This window comes from Hemiscyllium ocellatum, chromosome 21 (assembly GCF_020745735.1).
Source record: "Hemiscyllium ocellatum isolate sHemOce1 chromosome 21, sHemOce1.pat.X.cur, whole genome shotgun sequence".
Lineage (NCBI taxonomy): Eukaryota > Metazoa > Chordata > Chondrichthyes > Orectolobiformes > Hemiscylliidae > Hemiscyllium > Hemiscyllium ocellatum.
In genome coordinates, this window is record NC_083421.1 from 62,502,450 (window position 1) to 62,525,333 (window position 22,884).

Here is a 22,884-nt window from a genome sequence, read left to right on the forward strand (position 1 = left end):
TTCATAAAAATATTGTTGAGAAGTTAATATGTTTTACACATTTTATACGATGAGATTTCAAGTCCAAAATGCTTCCTCATATGAGATAATTCTGAGGTGGAATGTGATAATGATCTCCATGTAACAAAAGGTACAGATGAGGTTTCCTTAAACAAGTGAGGTTAACTTGGGCAATGAGAGTAGGACTAGATATGCATATGAAATTCACAGGTCTCTCACAAGAAGCAGATAAGATTTCCCATTCCTCTCTGTGGGATGGTTGGACACATTGCACAGGCTCCCAAAGAAAGGACCTGATTTCAGGTGAACAGCATATTTCAAAAATAAGTGGGCTAGAAATTGATAAAGATGTAGATTTAGGGTTAGGGAATACAAAGTGTTAATTGACCATTTGTTTTCAGTAGCGGGGACTTTGAGGAGGTGAGGTGTGAGAGAGAAAAGGTAGAAATGGTCTTGATGGACAGAATTCTTGCTTTAAATTCAAAATCTTAAAGAATGGGCAAACTCCTATGATAGGTGGTGCTGTCATTTGAAAGAACTATCCAATTTGTTGCAATCTCCCTGCTGGGTGATGATGATGATGATGATGAACCACCTGATGAAGAAACTGCACTCCGAAAGCTAGTGCTTCCCAATAAATCTGTTGGACTATAACCTGGTGTTGTGTGATTTTGAACTTTATAAATCTTAGTCCAACTCTAACAGGCAGCTGTAGAGATTGAGGAGGTAGCTGTAGAGATTGAGGAGGCAGTTGTAGATATTGAGGAGGAGAAAGTGAGGACTGCACTTGCTGGAGATCAGAGTCGATAGTGCGATGCTGGAAAAGCACAGCCGGTCAGGCAGCATCCGAGGAGCAGGAAAATCAATGTTTCAGGCATAAGTCCTTCATCAGAAATATCCGAGGGGGATCCAAGATGGCGGGGGGATCCAAGATGGCGGCGACCCAGCAAGACTGGGTCCACAGTGCTCTACCCAAAACTTGGGAAAAGTGGGCTATCCACCCCCACCACACTCACTAAACCATTTATAATAGTTGTTAACCTTAAATAGTTACCTATTAGTACATTTAAATAGTCTAATACTAGCTGGAAAATGAGTAAAGGGAAGGGAACAGGCGGCTCTAAGAAAGCAGGGACCCCTCCCCCACCCTCTCCCTCTTCAGCTGCAACAAAGGTGTCTTCAGCTACTTCAGGAGATTTACCAATGAAGATGAGCTTTGAGGAGATGTTTGCCAGGTGGGAGGTGAAGATTGATGCTTTTATCGATGAGTCTCGGCAGAGCAGAGAAGCACTATCAGCCGAGCTGCAGAAGCAGGGCAGAGACATTCAGGAATTGGGGTGCCGAGTCAGAGAGGTGGAGTCAAAGGCCGCAACCTCAGAGACTGGGATAAAATCAACAGCCGACCACATCCGTTTTCTCGAGAATAGAGTCCAGAACCTAGAAAACCACATTGATGACCTCGAAAATCGATGTCGTAGAAAAAATATTCGGTTGCTGGGCCTTCCCGAGCAGGAAGAGGGAGGTCAGCTGACAGCATTCTTAGAGCATTGGCTGCCACAACTTTTAAATCTGCAGGCTGGATCAGGCCAGGTAAGGGTAGAATGGGCCTACCGGGTCACAGTACGTGGGCCCGGCTCAACCCAGCGCCCACGCCCGGTCCTGTTCCAGCTGCAGAGCTATAGGGAGAGGCAGATGCTCCTGGAAGCCTCAAGAAATCTGGGAAAAGATCCCCAAGCTATGACCCACAAAGGATCCAGGATCATGCTGTTCCAGGACTTCTCCCCAGCTTTGGTCCGAAAGAGGAAGGCATTCGATGAGGCGAAGAAGCGTTTAAGGGACTTAAATATCCAGTACTCCTTACGATATCCAGCAACGCTACGCCTTAGCCACGAAGGATCCATATATAACTTCGGATCACCGGAGAAGGCTAAGGAATTCTTGGACTCTCTTAAATAAGCTGTAAGAGATTGTGGACGCTGGTCTGCCTTTCCCATTATTTTGGTTTACATCCCTTCATCTTTTCTTATCTTTCCCCCTATGTGTGTATATATATATATATGTTGGGGCGTTTGGTTAATGTTGATGGGGGGAGGTGGTTACCTTATTCTATTTTACTTCTGTTTTTAGGAGCGGGGTTGTTTTTCTTTCCCCTGTTATTTTGTGGTATTATATTTAAGTATTACGTGTTGAGATTGTAATCTTATAGTTATATATGGTATTAATATTCCCAAATATATTTAGATGTGGGTGTGGGTGGGGGTGGGGTGTTCACTGTTAACTCTAGCTTTATATTATATTTGAATTCTCCTCATTTTATTGAGGAACACCTGGGTCAAGGGTGGGGCACTGGTTGGAAGAGGGTAAGATGGACTGTGGGAGAGGAAGTGACGCTCCCTGGGAACAAGGGAGAAAATCTCCAATTCGGAATATTTTATATTTTTTATACTTAGAAAGAGTTTTTTGTTATATTGTTTTGAGTGTATCAGAGAATCTTTACTTTTGTAAATCTTGTATGCTCCATGCTCGGGATGTTCTAGATAGGGTTTCCCCTCCCGAGGGGTCTCGGATCTGTCCAGATGATTATGGCTGAACAGTCGGTTAAGTGGTGCACCTGGAATGTCAGGGGGAGTAATTCGCCAGTTAAAAGGAAGAAAATATTATCAAATCTTAAGAAGGAGAGAGTTGATATAGCTCTCCTACAGGAGACACACCTGTCGGATAAAGAACACTTAAAATTACGACAGGGCGGATTTGATCAGGCCTTTTTTTCCTCTTTTAATTCAAAAAGCAGGGGAGTGGTTATCCTTGTCCGGAAGAACTTCCCTTTGAAAATTCTAAATCAGATAAAAGACGAATCTGGACGATATATTTTGATTAAAGCCCTCATAAATGGAGAGGAATATGGGATCTTAAATGTGTACTGCCCCCCGGCACACCCCTTTAAATTCATAACGGAAGCTTTTTCAAAACTGATGGCCTTTGGTGCCCGTCATACAATTATAGGGGGAGACTTTAATTGTATTATGGATCCGGAAATAGACAGGATTCCCAAGAGTGCCGCTGGAGTATCTCCCAGATCTAGACAATTGGCGGACCTGAATAAAGAATTAGGATTGGTAGATGTATGGAGATGTCTCCATCCACAGGGTAGAGATTTTTCTTTCTACTCTAATCCACATAAATGTCACACAAGAATTGATATGTTTTTTGCCCCATCGATTTTTCTAAATTCTATAGCAACCTGTAAAATAGGTACTATAGCAATCTCTGACCATGCCGCTGTATACATGGAAACTAAGGCAAAGAACAATGGGGCATCCGCTCGGCATTGGCGTATGGACCCCTTCCTGATAAAAGATAGCAAATTTTTAAAGTACTTCTCCCAAGAACTTAAAACTTTTTTAGAAATTAATACTGGTACGGCTAGCAATCCGTCAATGATGTGGGAGACCATCAAAGCTTATGCACGAGGTTTGATCATCTCCTATTCAGCGACCCAGAGGAAAATGAAGGGAGAGCAACAGCGTCTGCTCGAAGCTCGCCTAAAAGCAGCCGAAACAGCATACGCTGATAGACCTTCTATCACAAAATTGCAGAGGATTACAGCTCTTAGGACAGCTTTAAACACTGCGCTTACTCAAACGGCTAAAAGGGAAATATTATTTGCGAAACAAAGATTATATGAATATGGCGACAAACCGGGTAGATACTTAGCATTTCTTGCAAAGAAAAAGAAAGCCCCTCAAACTATTCCGACCATCAAGGAAAGTACAGGTACCCTGACTCATGATCATAAAAAGATCAATGCGACCTTTAAAGAATTTTATTCTGAACTATATAGATCGCAGGATTGTGAAGATAGGATTAGGAGGATGCAGTCATTTTTTAAAAATTTGACCTTCCCGGGCCTGACTCCGGAACAGGTGTCGGCCCTAAATACCCCTTTAACAGTCCAAGAAATACTTGAGGCAATTAGGCAACTTCAGAGCGGAAAAGCACCGGGCCCGGATGGTTTTCAAGCTGAATTCTATAAAGAATTTACAGGAATATTGGTTGACCCACTTATGGATATGTATAATTTTGCGCATAGTCAGGTCTGTCTCCCGCCCACGCTGAAAGAAGCAAATATTTCTCTTATCCTCAAAAAAGGAAAAGACCCAGAAGATTGTGCATCTTACAGACCAATATCCTTACTAAATGTAGACTTTAAAATTCTCTCAAAAATGTTAGCACTAAGACTAGAAAGGGTACTGCCATATATTATAAAGGAGGACCAGACGGGATTTATTAAGGGCCGCAGATCATCCAATAATATCAGAAGGGTCTTGAATATGATCCAAGCCTGTCATCAGGGAAAGATACCAGGAGTAGTAATTTCATTGGATGCGGAAAAGGCATTTGATAGGGTTGAATGGTCATATTTATTTTACACATTGGAAAGGTTTGGCATTGGACAGGTGTTTACCAAATGGGTTTCAACATTGTATAATGACCCCAAAGCAGCTGTTATTACTAATGGGTTAAGATCGGATGGCTTCAGTGTGGGTAGGGGCTGCCGTCAAGGATGTCCTCTCTCACCATTGTTGTTTACACTGATAATCGAACCATTAGCAGAAGCCATCCGGACTGATCCTAATATAACGGCCCCGAGGATTGGTACAGGTAAACACAAAATTACCCTCTATGCAGATGACATTCTCTTATTCCTCAGTAATCCTTTAATGTCAGTGCCTCGTCTAATTCAAGTTATTAATACATTTAGTGCATTCTCAGGCTATAAAATTAATTTTTCAAAATCGGAAGCCATGCCAATGGGTGGTCTGGCTATGGTACCCCACTTAATGGACGGATCCCCTTTTCCCTTCCGTTGGTCCCTGGAGGGCTTCTTATATTTAGGTATTTTTATCACGCCAGTATTTGATCAGCTGTATAGGGCTAATTTTGTACAATTAATGGAACGGATAAGGCAGGACCTGCAGCGATGGAGAGACCTTCCGATTTCCTGGCTAGGGAGAATAGCATTAATTAAAATGAATGTTCTGCCCCGTCTCTTATATCCTATGAGAATGCTCCCGCTGATGCTGCCAAGGCTAGCCCTACGTAAATTATATGGCTGGTTGGGCTCCTTTATTTGGAACCATAGACGGCCCCTTATTAAGCTGAAGAAGCTACAGCTTCCACAGGCAAGGGGAGGACTAGACTTCCCAGACTTTAGGAAATATCAGTTAAGCTCCCTACTAAGTTACATAGCTGATTGGGTTTCATCTGATCCACAATCAATTTGGCTGGATATCGAAGCCTCCCAAGTAAAATACCCACTTATTAACCTTTTATTTTCAGATAAGAGGAAAATCATTACAGACCACTGTAAAAATCCCATAATATTAAACACAATTAAGGCCTGGAATATAATGCGGCAAAATGAGGGTAACTCACATAAAACATCCCCCCATGCACCAATAGTAGGCGCATGGGGATTCCAACCGGGGATTACAGATGCCACCTTTAAACTCTGGAGATCCAGGGGCATCTCATGCTTAGGGGACCTATTTAAAGATGGGATCCTGATGTCCTTTGAGCAGCTGCGTCTGAAATTCGGAATACCTAATGGGGATCTCTTTCGATACTTCCAAGTTCGAGATTATATACAGAGGAAGACTACATTAATAGATAGTCTTTATAAATCAGACAGAGAACGTAATGTCTTACGACCAGCGGGGGCATCCTCCGTTAGTACTATATACCATTTGCTACATGATGGAGTCTCAGGAGACATAGATGACTTGCTTAAAACATGGGAGCAGGACTTGGGGCTAGAAATCTCTGAGGATATGTGGAATGACATTTGGGAAAATGCTAGAAGAATTGCTATCTGTAACAGAACTCAGGCTATCCAACTAAAGATACTTCATAGAGCCCATATAGCTCCGGCTCGACTGGCAAAATTTAAGGCAGGAGCATCTCCAATGTGTCCCAAATGCAAAATAGAGGTGGGTACTCTTGTACATTGTCTGTGGACTTGTCAGAAAATCCGCAGATACTGGACTAAAGTGGCAAATACCCTGACAGAAATTTTAGGAACGGAAATTAGGGTGGACCCTGTATCTCTCCTTTTGGGCTTTTCGAACCTCTCATCTCTGGATATGCATGGGAACAGACTATTTTCTATTCTCTCTTTCTGTGCAAGGAAAAATATTTTGGTGAACTGGGTGGCTGAGGGCCCCCCTGGACTTTCAAATTGGCACAGATTAATTATGGAATATATCCCCCTTGACTTCCTCACAAATATGGTGCACCGAAAGACTGAATTATTTTATAAAATATGGCAGCCCTTTTTGAATTATATAAATGCAGATATTTCGGCTATCCTAACAAGGGCTTTTATTTAGTGAAGATTTCAGACCGGGCTGCTCCGGGGCCCCTTGGGAGAGGAATCCTGCGCGAATACGGGTTTTATTATATTTGATGTTTATACATTCCGAGCATGTAAGAGACTTAGGTATACACTCTGGTTAGTTATAGGTTAGATTAGTAGAAAGTTGAGTTTTTTTTTTTCTTTCTTTTTTCGTTTCTTTTTTTTTCTTTTTTTGTTTTCTTTCTTTCTCTTTTCTTTGTTAAATTATGACTATTGTATATATGATTTAATTGTACATCAATGTTTGTATTTGAGAGTTTTGTTTATTTTTGTAAATTTGCAAAAATGTTAAATTTCAATAAAAATATCTACAAAAAAAAAGAAATATCCGAAACGTTGATTCTCCTGCTCCTTGGATACTGCCTGACCGGCTGTGCTTTTCCAGCACCACACTCTCGACTCTGATCTCCAGCATCTGCAGTCCTCACTTTCTTGCAGGTAAATATGTTGCAGTAAACTTTACGGCCCATGATGATTTGCAGTATGAAAGCTTGGTCTGACCTGAGTTAGCGGCTCTGAAATCAAATCAATGATGTGGTCCCTCAATGCCTGCACAAAAACAGAATTCCATCAAGTGTCCAACTTCTGGATGACTTCGAGGCCATTGTCCTGCCAACACTCAATCAAAAAGATTCATGCATGGCAAATGGACATTTGGTGCCAGGATCAAATTCTAATAATCTTGTCTTGAGTATACTCCAAACTGAGACCATAAGACCATGAGATGTAGGAGCACAAATTAGGTCATTTAGCCCAGCGAGTCTGCTCCTCCATTTTATCATGGCTGATAAGTTTCTCGACCCTATTCTCCCACTTTCTCCTGTAACTCCTGATCCCACTGATAATTAAGAACCTAGCTATCGCAGTCTTAAATATACTCGAAGACCTGGCCTCCACAGCCTTCTGTGGCAATGAATTCCATAGATTCACCACTCTCTGGCCGAAGCAGTTTCTCCTTACCTCCAAGCATTCACAACTTTCTGGGTTAGAGAGTTCCAAAGATTCATGCTCCTCTGAGTGTAGAATAAATTTCTCTTCGTTTCAGTCCAAAATATCTAACCTTTTGTCCTGAGATTATACGTTCTTGTTCTATACTCTCTAACTGGAAAAACAACCTCTCAGCATTGACCCTCTAAAGTTCTCTTAAGAATATTATGTTTGACAATGTGTCATCATTCATTCTTTATAAACTTCGAAAAATGTAGTTTCTGACAGTCCCCAAAAGATCAATGCTTCTGACTAGTTGCTTAGAGTGTGCAGCAGCCTGGTAGTTTACCACACATGCTTTGTTCCTTGTTAGATATTGTGCATGTGTAATTGTGTGTAAAAACTTAAAAGATGTCTATATAAAAAGAATGGCCATTAAAAACAATACTTTACAGAAATTAGTGCGTAGTTCCTCATCCTAAGGAGTTGACTTGGTGAGACTTTTGTTATGCTGTTTCCATGGTATATAGAGCCTTCTTTGGGTGTGGAGATTAATGCACTAAGAGTAGACCAGATGTTTTACTAGTTGGTAATGATGAGTACAGTTAGGAAGTTATGCCGTAAACATTGGACTCTGATATTAACTCTATGGTGGATACACCTTTTTTTTTATAGGAATGTGGTGTTCAGTGGAACCATCAAATAACAAGACTAATTCTGCCACAGTTTAACTCCAGGTTGGGGCCTTAGCATCTTGCTATTAGTCTCAAAGTGTCATAGCGCTGTGTAAAATTATTAACCTTCCAAGATTGGCCTTGACCTGCAGAAATCGAGGATTAATGTCCTGGAGAGAAATCACTGGCCTTTTTTGTTTGTGTTTTTTCATTTATTTGAACACTTCATATTGAATATAAACATAATTGAAAGACAGGAAAAAAGGGTCAACAATTGTTCAATTAGGTGTGGGAGAGTCATATCATTTTCCACTTGGTTGTAGGAAGTTAGGGTATCACAGGAATGTACATCTTGATGACCACTAGGGGGTTGGAGACAGTAGGGCATATGATGAAACATACATTCAATCAGAGTTAGAAATTATAGTAAAAATAAAATACTGCAGATGCTGGAAATCTGAATTCAAAATAAAACTTTTCTTTGGAACAGTCATCCTGGACTCAAAACATTAACTCTATTTCTCTCTCTATAGATGCTGACAGACGTGTTGAGTTTCTCCAGAAGTATGTTTTTATTTTGGGAATCTTAGTTCTGTGCCTTATACTATTTGGGCAAGAAATTTTCAATGCATTGATGATACGAAGGAATTGAGCACCAGTAGTGAGGAATCGATGAACTTGCAACTTGATTAAGCTAAGGGGATTATTTGAGGAGAAAGTGAGGTCTGCAGATGCTGGAGATCAGAGCTGAAAATGTGTTGCTGGAAAAGCGCAGCAGGTCAGGCAGCATCCAAGGAGCAGGAGATTCGACGTTTCGGGCATAGCCCTTCTTCAGCCCTGAAGAAGGGCTTATGCCCGAAACGTCGAATCTCCTGCTCCTTGGATGCTGCCTGACCTGCTGCGCTTTTCCAGCAACACATTTTCAGCTAAGGGGATTATTCCCCAGGATGTGGCTGCAACAGCTGAACAGTGAAGTGAGGAATAGAATCTCATAGGAAAACAGGGTGGGCAGTTATAGACAAATCAAAACATTAGTTCAAAAATTAAATCACTGCTGTATAATTGTATCACTTGTATTTTCTTTTCAGGAAATTGCAAGAACAACTTGGCAAAGAGGTTTGTACATTTTGTTCAAATAAAAATTGAAACATTTTGCTAACTGCCAATGGGAAAAGTTCAAGTTCAAATGATAATGGACTGGATCTTACTGGAAGGACACCATGTCAATGATATGCACAATATTTATGGGTAAATCAACATCAAGTTCAGGGGATTGAGAGATGCTGTGAATTTGCAAATCTCCATAATTTGTTGGCTGATTTACATGGCTCCACCAACTGCTCCTCTCAAACATCATTGCTCCTTCAATCTCCTTTTTCTTAATACGAATATACTGGATTTCTACATTAATTTTCTGTTAAACTTGCTTCAGAGGCAAAAAGTTGTCAGGTGGATTACAATATTGGAAAATGTGAACTTGTCCACTTTGATAGCAAGGATAGAAATGTAACATTATTTAAGTGCAGAAAGGATGCAGAACTCTCAGCTGCACAGATAGATCAGAGAAAGTTAGTATGCAAATAAGGAAGTGATTTGAAAGTGAAATGGAATGTTTATTGCAATGGGAATAGAATATGAAAGTAGAAATGTTTTGTGCAATTTTAAGGAAGATTAATGAGCTCAAACATGGAATAGTGTACAGTTATTTTTTAGAGAAAGGATGTAAATGTATGAGGACCAGTTCAAACCAGATTCAGTTGACTAATACCTAGAATAAGATTTTTTTCAAGGCAAAATCGGACAGACTGTGCCCTTATCTTTGTACTTTAGAAGAATAAAAGGTAAGAACTTGACAAGATGGATTTTAAAAGGATATTTACCCTTGACAGAAAGACACTAGAACTAGAGAGTTTAAGAAATAATTATGTTTAAGATTGAAATAAAAAGAAACTTTTTCTGAGGACTGTGTGTGGAACATTCTACCCAGGCAGGGGTCGAGGCAAGTTAATTGAATATTTTTTAAAAAGGATGGATTGACTCCCTTTTTAGTCAAAAACCTAAAATTTTTACAGGTAGGTGGGTGGAGTGCCACAAGGATCGGTGCTGGGTCCACTGCTTTTCATCATTTACATAAATGATTTGGATGTGAGCATAAGAGGTATAGTTAGTAAGTTTGCAGATGACACCAAAATTGGAGGTGTAGTGGACAGTGAAGAAGGTTACCTCAGATTACAACAGGATCTTGATCAGATGGGCCAATGGGTTAAGAAATGGCAGATGGAGTTTAATTCAGATAAATGTGAGGTGCTGTATTTTGGGAAAACAAATCTTAGCAGGACTTATACACTTAATGGTAAGGTCCTAGGGAGAGTTGCTGAACAAAGAGACCTTGGAGTGCAGGTTCATAGCTCCTTGAAAGTGAAGTCACGGGTAGATAGGATAGTGAAGAAGGCGTTTGGTATGCTTTCCTTTATTGGTCAGAGTATTGAGTACAGGAGTTGGGAGGTCATGTTGCGACTGTACAGGACATTGGTTAGGCCAATGGAATATTGCGTGCAGTTCTGGTCTCCTTCCTATCGGAAGGATATTGTGAAACTTGAAAGGGTTCAGAAAAGATTTCCAAGGGTGTTGCCAGGGTTGGAGGATTTGAGCTATAGGGAGAGGTTGAATAGGCTGGGGCAGTTTTCCCTGGAGCGTCGGAGGCTGAGGGGTGACCTTTGTAATGGACTAGGCCAGACCACTCAAAATATTCTTAAGCAGGCAGCCCTAGACCATAACTTTGCAATTTGTTTCAGTAGGTATACAGTGAAAATTACCCAGAATAAGACAGCTAGGTTGACTACTAGATTTTAAAACAGACAATTTATTCACAAAATTACACAATGAAACACAAAGAACAGAATAAAGAACCCCTAAAGAACTCAACCTATCCAACCAGACTTAATTATGCTGTTCTGAATTTAAACAACAGTCCAATAAGCAAACTCCCTCTAAAAATCAATGGAACACATGCTTACACGCTGAAGTTGAAGGGCAGAAAAGAGAGAGAGTTTCCACACAGCTCCCTGTTGAACTTCCCAGTTCAAGAGTGAACTAAAAACTGCTTAGCCCAGCTAAAAAGCTGACCGCTCCCCTTTCATTAAACAGGTCACTTCTAAAACATGACTACTTTGGCCTGAAGTCTCATCAGTTTACATATCAACAAAGGCCTCTCAAAATTCTTTTCATCTCTGTACCAAACCAGACTGATCGGAGCCCAGCCCAGTTTATTACCTCTCTGAAAAAAATCAAGGACAGAGATTCCTTGAGCCATGGAACAGCTTTTAGAAAAAAAGGGACCAGCTTTGTGACATCTTATTGAGTTTTATATAATCATGAGGGGCATGGATAGGATAAATAGACAAAGTCTCTTCCCTGGGGTGGGGAGTTCAGAACTAGAGGGCATAGGTTTAGGGTGAGAGGGGAAAGGTATAAAAGAGACCTAAGGGGCAACTTTTTCACGCAGAGGGTGGTACGTGTATGGAATAAGTTGCCAGAGGAAGTGGTGAAGGCTGGTACAATTGCAACATTTAAAAGGCATGTGGATGGGCATATGAATAGGAAGGGTTTGGAGGAATATGGGGCGGGTACTGGCAGGTGGGACTAGATTGAGTTGGGATATCTGGTCGGCATGGACGAGTGAGACTGAAGGGTCTGTTTCTGTGCTGTATATCTCTATGACTCTAAGTGGAGTTGAGGCATCAATCAGATTGTCTTATTGAATGGTGGAGTGGGTATATTTGTAGAATTACAATTGGCATGCAGTCAATCTCTCTGACTTAGAAAGGGAACAATTTAAACTGTTCAATTCCATTCTTGCATGTAATCAATTGTTTGAGAAAAATGCAAAATTTAAAATGTTTTAAATTACTTTGCTATTCATCTTTCTCTTTCTCTCAATGAAATCTTTCGTTCCCTGTTTCTATAGCTGATTCTAATTAATTCTTCCTTTTCTTTATTCTTAAATATCATTGATGAAGGAGATCAACTGTTGGTTCAATTGTTCACTGAGATTGCAGATACCCAGTTACCCTCTTCATGCTGTTATAAGTTCAGCTTTCAGCAAGTTGGAGTGCATACACACACACAAATGTGATAGGGTATTTAAAAAAACAAATTTTCATTTCTGTAGTGCGTTTTACAACATTTTCAATGTGCAACCAGTTAGGAAATAATGTTTATGTTGTAGGATTACTTTAGAAAGTGTAGTAGCTTACATGCACACAGCAAGATCCCATAAACAATAAAGTGATAATGATCAGATTACCTTCTTTTAGTTGTGATGATTTGAGAAATAAATGTTGGCTAGGTTAACTGCCCCTGCTCTTCATCAAAATAATGTCAACAGATCTTTTAGCACCAGAGAGATTAGATGGTATTTCAGTTTAATGACTCACCCAGAAGACTCTACATCCAACAGTGTGGTTTTCCCTCAGTCCTTACTATAGTGTCAGCCAAGTACCTTGAAGCTAAATCTCTGAAGTGGTATCTGAATCCACAACCTTCTGGCTCAGAAGGGAGAGTCCTAATTACTAAGTAACAGCTGATACTGAAAAAAGCAAATGGTCTAATTAAAGGACATATTGCAAATTTCCTCACTGTGTGAAAAGCCCCCAATCCCAGCCCTCAGCCTGTTATACATTCCAGTTTGAGTTTTGCACTCAAGAAAATGTCAGATAAAAGTAAGAGAATTGTGTATTTGTGTGAAATTCGTGCTCTGGTCTTTTGTTGTTTTGTCTACTTTGAGGTGAGCTTGTTCTTTCTTTCCTCTGATCTTGATTACATTGATTTTACACTGCAGGGAAAAAGGGGAAGACTGATCTGAGCAGAACAGCGCTGGAGGACACCATACTTGACCAGTCCTTTCAGAATTACTCTGTGACCACCATTTCTGCTTCAAAATACAAGAATACTGCTGTTTAGTTCATTTGGAGAGAAATATAATTTTGTTCATTATTTTTGCATTTATAAGATCTAACTTCATAAATTTGCTGCTAATTGACCAGCAGAAAACTTGTGGAATGTCAAGAATCTATATCAGCAAATAATGCAAGTATATTAGCATACTGATAAATATTGTATTTCTATACAGCAGTACTTATTTTTCCAATATTTAGAACACTAATAGCTCATTGTTAATTATCATTAAAACATCTATAAGTATTAAACCAATAAAATATTAAAGCTGATGCATTACTGTCTGGTGCGGTTTTAAAACCCCACAGCAATAGGAGTTTATTAATTCTGTTGTGTCTGTGTCCATTTTTAATTAGTCCCACTCTCCTTGCTCTTCTCCTGATTTCCTATAAATCTCTAATTTTCAAGTATTTATCATATCTTTTGAAATTGCTTACGTTGGAGAGATATCCTGAGTGAGTCATTAATCAGCACAGAGAGCATGCAGGTTTAGCAATGTCAGGTGTTAGGGTACATGACAGTGAATGACGGACGATATTGCAGGTAATAGTGAGAGTGGAAGAAGGTGAATCTTGGTGGGAGATGGGTGCAGTCGCTTAGAGTGAGCGCAAGGCATTGCAGAGGAGACGGTGACACATGACAGAATGGAGAAGGTAATTGATCTTCTTCATAGTGCTGTGCATTCAACTGAGACTGCTCTCATCTATAAAATCATAAGTTACAGTGTAGTGTTAAAAGATTAAATGGAACTATCTCTCTGGACATCAATAATAATATTAAAGAGTTAGACTGCAAAGCTGAACATTCTGGAAGTTGGTGGGGGTGACATTCTGTCTCACAGATAGCATGCAGAAATGTGGATGACTATCCATTTTTATTCACACTTCATTTAGACAGTCATTTGCTACTACTCTCCTACTATTATCAAATCAAACAATCATTCAATTGCTTCCATTCAGAAATGCTTTCATTGCCATTCCCCAAAGCCAGGACATATCACACCTATGTTGTCTTGGGGAATCACTGAGTCAAGGAAATCGTCTGCATAACGATTCCCCAGGATTACGGCATTAGCATTTGCACTAACTCTGAGAATGATCTCATCCTACCATTGTACCTGGGGTAACGTGTGGCTGTGAGGCTGGGGGTTGTCTTGAATGGAATGTGACTATGGAGGAGTGGCCAGAGTATCTGTAAGCATGGCCAACTGACCTGTATAAAGGGGATGTGTTTTCTTTGTTCAGTGCCTCTTTGACTTGACCTCGCTAAAATTGCTTATCTTTGTACAAAATGGCCTTTTAAAGATGGTGCAGACACAAGTCCATTTCAAAATATCCCAGCAATGTTCAGTTGTTCCGGATATGGTGAATGGTAGAATTGGGCTAGAATCGGATGAGAAGAACCATAGAGGGTTGGGTTGGTATTTAATGAGGCTTGTTTGTCTTGAAGTGGCAAAAAAAACTCACTCATGGAGTTAAACCCTCAGTGAGACTTGATAAAACTGATGCATAACCAAAAAAAAATGCATCTTATGCATGCTAGTTATGAATGACATCAAGGGGATATGTGGATAGTGCTAGGAAATTAAGTTGAGGTAGATGATTGATTATGACCTAGAATGGCAGAGCAGGCTCGGGGCTGAATGGCCTATTCCTGCTCCAGGCCTATTCCTGATGAAGGGCTTTTGCCTGAAACATCGATTTTCCTGCTCCTCGGATGCTGCCTGACCTGCTGTGCTTTTCCAGCACCATTCTGATCTAAACTCTGGTTTCCAGCATCTGCAGTCCTCACTTTTGACTAATCCTGCTCGTGTTCCTATCTTGGCCTCCCTATCCAAATATTGCGTTTCTATCTTCATTTTCCTGGCTTTCTTTTATTTAAAAACATCAACCTACAAATCTCCCTGTATTCTAATCCTGAATTCAATGTTTTAATTGACATCTTGCAGTTTGGTCTGTGTGGATCATGAATAAGATTTAAATCTGTCAAGTTAAGAAGTTAATTTTTTTCCTGTTAACACAGGTGTCAGATTGTATTAGATATTATGTTATCAGATATTGTGTTAGATATTTGGTTGACTTGTAGCGCAAAACGCTATGAACAGATTGGGGAAATGCAAGTTTAATTTCTTTGAAATTTGGTCCATTAGTGCCTTAAGGTTAAACTTAGTCAACAAGTTTTTACTTCTAACACGGTAGAACTTGAAGGAGATTAGGACCAGTACTTGAATCAGAAGAACATGAAAGAGTATGGAAGGAGAAAGATTTCAGGAAAAGGCACAGTCACTGACAATGCGAACCCTGTGGTCTCTCAATTGCAAACTGTCCTTTATTTAGTCTGAGCAGATGTTTATATGTTCTATCAAAAATTATCTGCACTCTCTCAAAGCTGTTGACATCCGTTCTTCCTTCTGAAACCTAACATTTGATTTCAACGTTGCTGAGAAGAAAGACGTATCACTGAAACTTTTATCTTACACTCTTGCATGGTTTGTTTGCAAAGATCTGGTACCTGCATATGAAGAGTAAAAAATGAGGTCTGCAGATGCTGGAGATCACAGCTGCAAATGTGTTGCTGGTCAAAGCACAGCAGGCCAGGCAGCATCTCAGGAATAGAGAATTCGACGTTTTGAGCATAAGCTCGACGTTTCCTGATGAAGGGCTTATGCTCGAAACGTCGAATTCTCTATTCCTGAGATGCTGCCTGGCCTGCTGTGCTTTGACCAGCAACACATTTGTACCTGCATATGAATCCTTGTAGTTTTTAACAAGGATGGGAGGAGCTATGAAGAATTGAACTAGAGTGAAGAAAGCAGCACGTTAATAACAAGCTTTTAACAATATAACAACAAGTTTCAAAAGTTGATTCGGGGGCAGCTGCTCACAGGTAAAGGGACAGTTGGAAAGTGGGCGGCCTTCAAAAATGAGATACCGAGATTCAGAAATGATGTTTCTGCCAGTGCAAACAATGAGACTGGCAGGTATAGGGAATGTTAGATACTAGAAAAATTGAGGCTCTGGTCAAGAAAAATAAGGAAGCATATGTCAGGTATAGATAGCAGGAATGAATCTCCTAAAGGAGTATACGACCAGTTTACTTAACGAGAAATTAGGAGGGTAAAAAGGGGACATGAGATGGCTTTGGCATGTAGGGTTAAGGAGAATCCAAAACAATTCCACAAATGCATTAAGGGCAAAAGCATAACTAGGTACAGAATAAGGCCCCTTAAAGATCAACAAGGCTGTCTATGTGCGGAACCATAAGAGATACTAAACAAATATTTTGCAAAGTATTTACTGTGGAAAAGGACTTGGAAGCTAGGGAAATAAGTAGTGACGTCCGCAGCTACACTGGCACCACCTCCCACCTTTTCCTCCGTTACATCGATAATTGTCTTGGCGCTACCTCGTGCTCCCACGAGGAGGTTGAACAGTTCATCCACTTTACTAAACTTTCCACCCCGACCTCAAATTTATCTGGACCGTCTCAAACTCCTCGCTCCCATTCCTAGACCTCTCCATTTCTATCTCAAGCGACCGACTCCCACAGCTACCTAGATTACACCTCCTCCTACCCTGCCCCCCTGTAAAGACGCCATCCCATATTCCCAATTTATTCGCCTCCGCCGCATCTGCTCTCAGAAGGACCAATTCCAATACTGAACAACCCAAATGGCCTCCTTCTTCAAAGACCGCAATTTCCCCTCTGACGTGGTCGACGATGCTCTCCACCGCCCTTGAACCCCGCCCCTCCAATCACCACCAATACAGAACCCCACTGGTCCTCACCTACCACCTCACCAACCTCTGGATACATCGTATCATCCTCCATCATTTCCATCACCTCCAAACAGACCAAATTCCTTCCACCTATCGTATTCCCAGTGCCCCTCCCTCAAATTCCCTCTCACCTACCTTTTATCTCAGCCTGCCTGGCACACCAGCCTCATTCCTGAAGAAGGGCTGTTGCCTGAAACGTCGATTCTCCTGCTCCTCGGATGCTGCCTGGCCTGCTGTGTTTTTCTAGCACCACATTTTTCAACTCTGGTCTCCACCATCTGCAGTCCTCACTTTCTCCTATGTCTTGAAAAATGTACATATTAATGAAGAAGAGTGCTGGAGTTCATAAAAAGCATAAAGGTAAATACATCCCCAGGACCTGATCAGGTGTAACCCAAACTTTATGGGAAGCTAGGGAGGAGAGTGCTGGGCTCCTTGCTGAAACATTTGTTTTATTGACAGCCAAGGGTGATGTGCCGGAAGATTTGGAGGGGTGGTTAATATGCCATTGTTTAAGAAAAGTGGTAATGAAAAGCCAGCAAACAATACATCCGTGAGCCTGAATTCTGCGAAGGGTAAGATGTTGGAGAGGATTCTGAGGGACAGGATTCACATACATTTGGAAAAGCAAGGACTGGTTAGGGATAGTCAACATGGCTTTGTGCATGGGAAATTATGTCTCACTAACTTGACTGAGTTTTTTGAAAAGGTGACAAAGAGGATTGATGAAAGCAGAGTGGTAGATGTTGTCTACAGACGAACCTCGATTATCCAAACTTCGGATTATCCAAACAAGATCGCAAGGTCCTGATGCTTGGCTAAACTGTGTTATCCGGCATTCGATTATCTGAACATTCGATTATCTGAACATTCAATTATCTGAACAAAATACTTCCCCCCCGTGTCAGTAGGATAATCGAGGTTCCTCTGTTTACGGACTTCAGCAAGGCATTCTACAACATTCAGCATGATACAGCGGTTAGCAAGGTTAGATCACATGGAATTCAAAGAAGGCTAGCCGCTAGGATACAAAGTTGGCTTGAAGATAGGAAAGAGAGAGTGGTGGCAGAGGGTTGTTTTCCACTTTGGGGGCCTATGAACAGCAGTGTGCTGCAGGGATCAGAGCTGGGGAAAATGCTTTTTGTCATTTATATAAATGGTTTGTATGTGAATATAGGAGACATGGTTAGTAAGTTTTTTTAGTGTACAGTGAAGAAGGTTATCTCCGAGTACAATAGGACATTGATCTGATGAACCAATGGGCTAAGGATTAGCAGAAGGAGTTTAATTTAGATAAATGTGAGGTCTTGCATTTTGGTAAGGTGAATTAGGGCAGGATTTATACAGTTAATGGTAGGGCCCTAAGGCCCAAAGAGACCGAGGAGTGCAGGTTCATAGTTCCACGAAAGTGAAATCACAGATAGACAGGGTGGTGAAGAAGGTGTTTGGCACACTTGCCTTCATTGGTCAGTGCCGTCTGGAGTACTCACTTTTGTCTATAGGAGATGGGAGGTCATATTGCAGCAGTACAGGACGTTGGTGAAGTCACTTTTGGAATACTGCGTTCAATTCTAGTCTCCCTGCTATAGGAAGGAATTTGTGAAACTTGAAAGGGATCAGAAAAGATTTACAAGGATATTGCTGAGATTGGAGTTTTAACTTATAGGGTGAGGCTGAAAAGGCTGGGGCTTTTTTCCCTGGAGCAGCAAAGGCTGCGGGGTGACCTTATGGAGGTTTATAAAATCATGAGGGGCATGGATAGGGTAAATAGAGAAGGTATTTTTCATAGGTTAGGGGAGTCCACAACTAGACAGCATAGGTTTAAGGTGAGAAGGGAAAAAATTAAAAACGACCTGAGGGACAATTTTTTTCATGAAAAGGATGGTGCATGTATGGAATGAGCTGCCAGAGGAGGTGGTGGAATTAATTCATAGAATCCTTACAGCGTTGGAGCAGGCTGAGTTCATACCGATCCTCCAAAGATTTACCCACCTAGACCCATTCCCCTATCCTATTATCCTACATTTAATCCTGACTAATGCACCTAACCTGCACACCCCTGAACATTATGGGCAATTCACCTAACTTGCACATCTTTGGACTGTGGGAGGAAACCCGCGCCAGCATGGGGGGAACATGCAAATTCCACACACACAGTCATTAGAGGTTGGAATCAAGCCCAGGTCCTGGTGTTGTGCTAACCACATTTATAATGCATCTGGATGGATAGGAAGGGTTTCGAGGGATATAGGCCAAATGCTGGCAAATGGGACTACATCAGATTGGGATGTCTGGCCAGTGCAGATGAGTTGGACTGATGGGTCTTTTCCATGTTGTATGACTCTAGAAGTCCTTAACCTGGTATATTTCAGATTACTCTGTGTCGTTGTATGTCATGTTAAAATGCAATAAATAGAGTTCTGCAGAAGCCGAAGTTTGAAAACAGTTCTTCAATTTGTCTTCAACCATTCTGTCTGGAATATAAAATCTCAGGTGCGCCCGAAAGCCAAGCAACAAAAAAAACTTCTCAAAGCAATCAACCCTTCTCTGTAACATATCGTCAACTTCTCCTCCCACATTTTTTGTTCCACTAACTTTCTGGATAGAGTGCTGGTGAGGCCATATCTGGAATTCTGCATGCCACCTTTTTGTCACCTGACTTCAGAGAGGATGTACTGGCACTGAAGGGAGTGCAGAGTAGATTCACCACATCGATTCAGAGTTGAGGGGGTTGGCTTATGATGAGAGTCTGAGTAGACTGGGATTATATTCATTGAAATTTAGAAGAATGACAGGGAATCTTATAGAAACATACAAAATTATGAAGGGAATAGATAAGATAGAAGCATGGAGATGTTTCCATTGGTGGGTGAAACTAGAACAAAAGGGCAGAGCTTCAAAATTAGGGGAATGCATATTTAGGACTGAATTGAGGGGTAACGTTTTCACCCAAAAGGTTGAGAATCTATAGAATTCCACACCCAGTGAAGTAGTTGTGGCTTCCTCATTGATCGTTTTTGGAGCTAAGACAGTTGATTTTTTTTGAACATAAAGGAATTAAGAGTTATGGTGAGAGGGCGGGCAAGTGGACGTCAAGATCAGCCTTGACCTTACTGAATGGCAGAGTGGGCTGGAAGATGGTGCCAGAAGGTCTACTCCTGCTCCTGGTTATTATGTTACTACTCTAGGGAAAATAATTCCTCTTGCTTTCTTCATGGCAGCACTTTTGCTGATCAGAATCAACGTGAGACCCATTCAACAGCCTTTTCTAAATTGTTGTGATCATTTGAAATGTACCATTCTTGCGTCTGTTTTGATGAGGAAAACCTCCTGCTACGTGCCTGACCTTTCAGCAATAGCCATAGTTTTACATGTCTTCAGCAACTGCTCTCTTGATCTGATATTCTTCGTAGTCCTTTAATAAATCCAAAAGGACGTTTATTTACAGTCTCCCATGGTCCGTCCTGACCTGAACATTGCTGCCCCAGTTACCATGACGACAGCGCGGTCCGAAGGTGAACCGGAAGCGGTTTAGGCTGCTCGGGCTTCCGTTTCCGGCGGTGTGGGAAAGATGCCGGCGGAGGAGAAGCGGTGGGAGACGTTGGAAGCTCTGCGCAACTCGGAGAAAGGGCGGCTGCAGTACGATTCGCGATGGCTGGAGGAGGGAGAAGTGAGTGCGGCTCATGGAGGAGGGGGGGTAAAAAGCGAAGCCAGGCCTGACCCTGACCCTCCCGCATCCTGGGCTTGACCTCCCCTCCTCTTCTCCCAGTCTGTTTTCTCCGCCACATTTCCCACATCCCACCCACGCCCCACATCCCACCTCAGTCCCACGTCCCACCCACGCCCCACCCCCACGTCCCACCTCAGTCCCACGTCCCACCCACGCCCCACGTCCCACCTCAGCCCCACGTCCCACCTCAGTCCCACATCCCACCCACGCCCCACGTCCCACCTCAGTCCCACGTCCCACCCACGCCCCACGTCCCACCTCAGTCCCACATCCCACCCACGTCCCACATCCCACCTCAGTCCCACATCCCACCCACGCCCCACATCCCACCTCAGTCCCACATCCCACCCACGTCCCACATCCCACCCACGCCCCACGTCCCACCTCAGTCCCACGTCCCACCTCAGTCCCACATCCCACCCACGCCCCACGTCCCACCTCAGTCCCACGTCCCACCCACGTCCCACCTCAGTCCCACGTCCCACCTCAGTCCCACGTCCCACCTCAGTCCCACGTCCCACCTCAGTCCCACATCCCACCCACGCCCCACATCCCACCTCAGTCCCACATCCCACCTCAGTCCCACATCCCACCTCAGTCCCACATCCCACCTCAGTCCCACATCCCACCCACGTCCCACCTCAGTCCCACCCACGTCCCACATCCCACCTCAGTCCCACATCCCACCTCAGTCCCACATCCCACCCACGCCCCACGTCCCACCTCAGTCCCACATCCCACCTCAGTCCCACGTCCCACCCACGTCCCACGTCCCACCCACGTCCCACGTCCCACCTCAGTCCCACATCCCACCCACGCCCCACATCCCACCTCAGTCCCACATCCCACCTCAGTCCCACATCCCACCTCAGTCCCACATCCCACCTCAGTCCCACATCCCACCTCAGTCCCACATCCCACCTCAGTCCCACATCCCACCCACGCCCCACGTCCCACCTCAGTCCCACGTCCCACCCACGTCCCACATCCCACCTCAGTCCCACATCCCACCCACGCCCCACATCCCACCTCAGTCCCACATCCCACCCACGCCCCACATCCCACCCACGCCCCACATCCCACCCACGCCCCACGTCCCACCCACGCCCCACGTCCCACCTCAGTCCCACGTCCCACCTCAGTCCCACGTCCCACCCACGCCCCACGTCCCACCTCAGTCCCACGTCCCACCTCAGTCCCACGTCCCACCTCAGTCCCACGTCCCACCTCAGTCCCACGTCCCACCTCAGTCCCACGTCCCACCCACGCCCCACGTCCCACCCACGCCCCACGTCCCACCCACGCCCCACGTCCCACCCACGCCCCACGTCCCACCCACGCCCCACGTCCCACCCACGCCCCACGTCCCACCCACGCCCCACGTCCCACCCACGCCCCACGTCCCACCCACGCCCCACGTCCCACCCACGCCCCACGTCCCACCCACGCCCCACGTCCCACCCACGCCCCACGTCCCACCCACGCCCCACGTCCCACCCACGCCCCACCCACGCCCCACGTCCCACCCACGCCCCACGTCCCACCCACGCCCCACGTCCCACCCACGCCCCACGTCCCACCCACGCCCCACGTCCCACCCACGCCCCACGTCCCACCCACGCCCCACGTCCCACCCACGCCCCACGTCCCACCCACGCCCCACGTCCCACCCACGCCCCACGTCCCACCCACGCCCCACGTCCCACCCACGCCCCACGTCCCACCCACGCCCCACGTCCCACCCACGCCCCACGTCCCACCCACGCCCCACGTCCCACCCACGCCCCACGTCCCACCCACGCCCCACGTCCCACCCACGCCCCACGTCCCACCCACGCCCCACGTCCCACCCACGCCCCACGTCCCACCCACGCCCCACGTCCCACCCACGCCCCACGTCCCACCCACGCCCCACGTCCCACCCACGCCCCACGTCCCACCCACGCCCCACGTCCCACCCACGCCCCACGTCCCACCCACGCCCCACGTCCCACCCACGCCCCACGTCCCACCCACGCCCCACGTCCCACCCACGCCCCACGTCCCACCCACGCCCCACGTCCCACCCACGCCCCACGTCCCACCCACGCCCCACGTCCCACCCACGCCCCACGTCCCACCCACGCCCCACGTCCCACCCACGCCCCACGTCCCACCCACGCCCCACGTCCCACCCACGCCCCACGCCCACCCACGCCCCCACGCCCCACCCACGCCCCACGTCCCACCCACGCCCCACGTCCCACCCACGCCCCACGTCCCACCCACGCCCCACGCCCCACCCACGCCCCACCCACGCCCCACGTCCCACCCACGCCCCACGTCCCCACCCACGCCCCACGTCCCACCCACGCCCCACGCCCCACCCACGCCCCCCACGCCCCACCCACGCCCCACGCCCCA

At 44.5% G+C, this 22,884-nt stretch overlaps 1 protein-coding gene across 1 annotated transcript in view; it reads left to right on the plus strand.

Moving 5' to 3' along the window:
* The first annotated feature begins 20,318 nt into the window (after positions 1-20,318).
* The window catches only part of gle1 (GLE1 RNA export mediator), a 61,231-nt gene continuing 58,665 nt past the window's right edge, over positions 20,319-22,884 (plus strand). Inside the window, exon 1 of the mRNA XM_060841146.1 lies at positions 20,319-20,421. Coding sequence (XP_060697129.1) covers positions 20,323-20,421 — 99 coding nt within the window. The 5' untranslated portion in view covers positions 20,319-20,322. The remainder of the gene's footprint in view (positions 20,422-22,884) is intronic.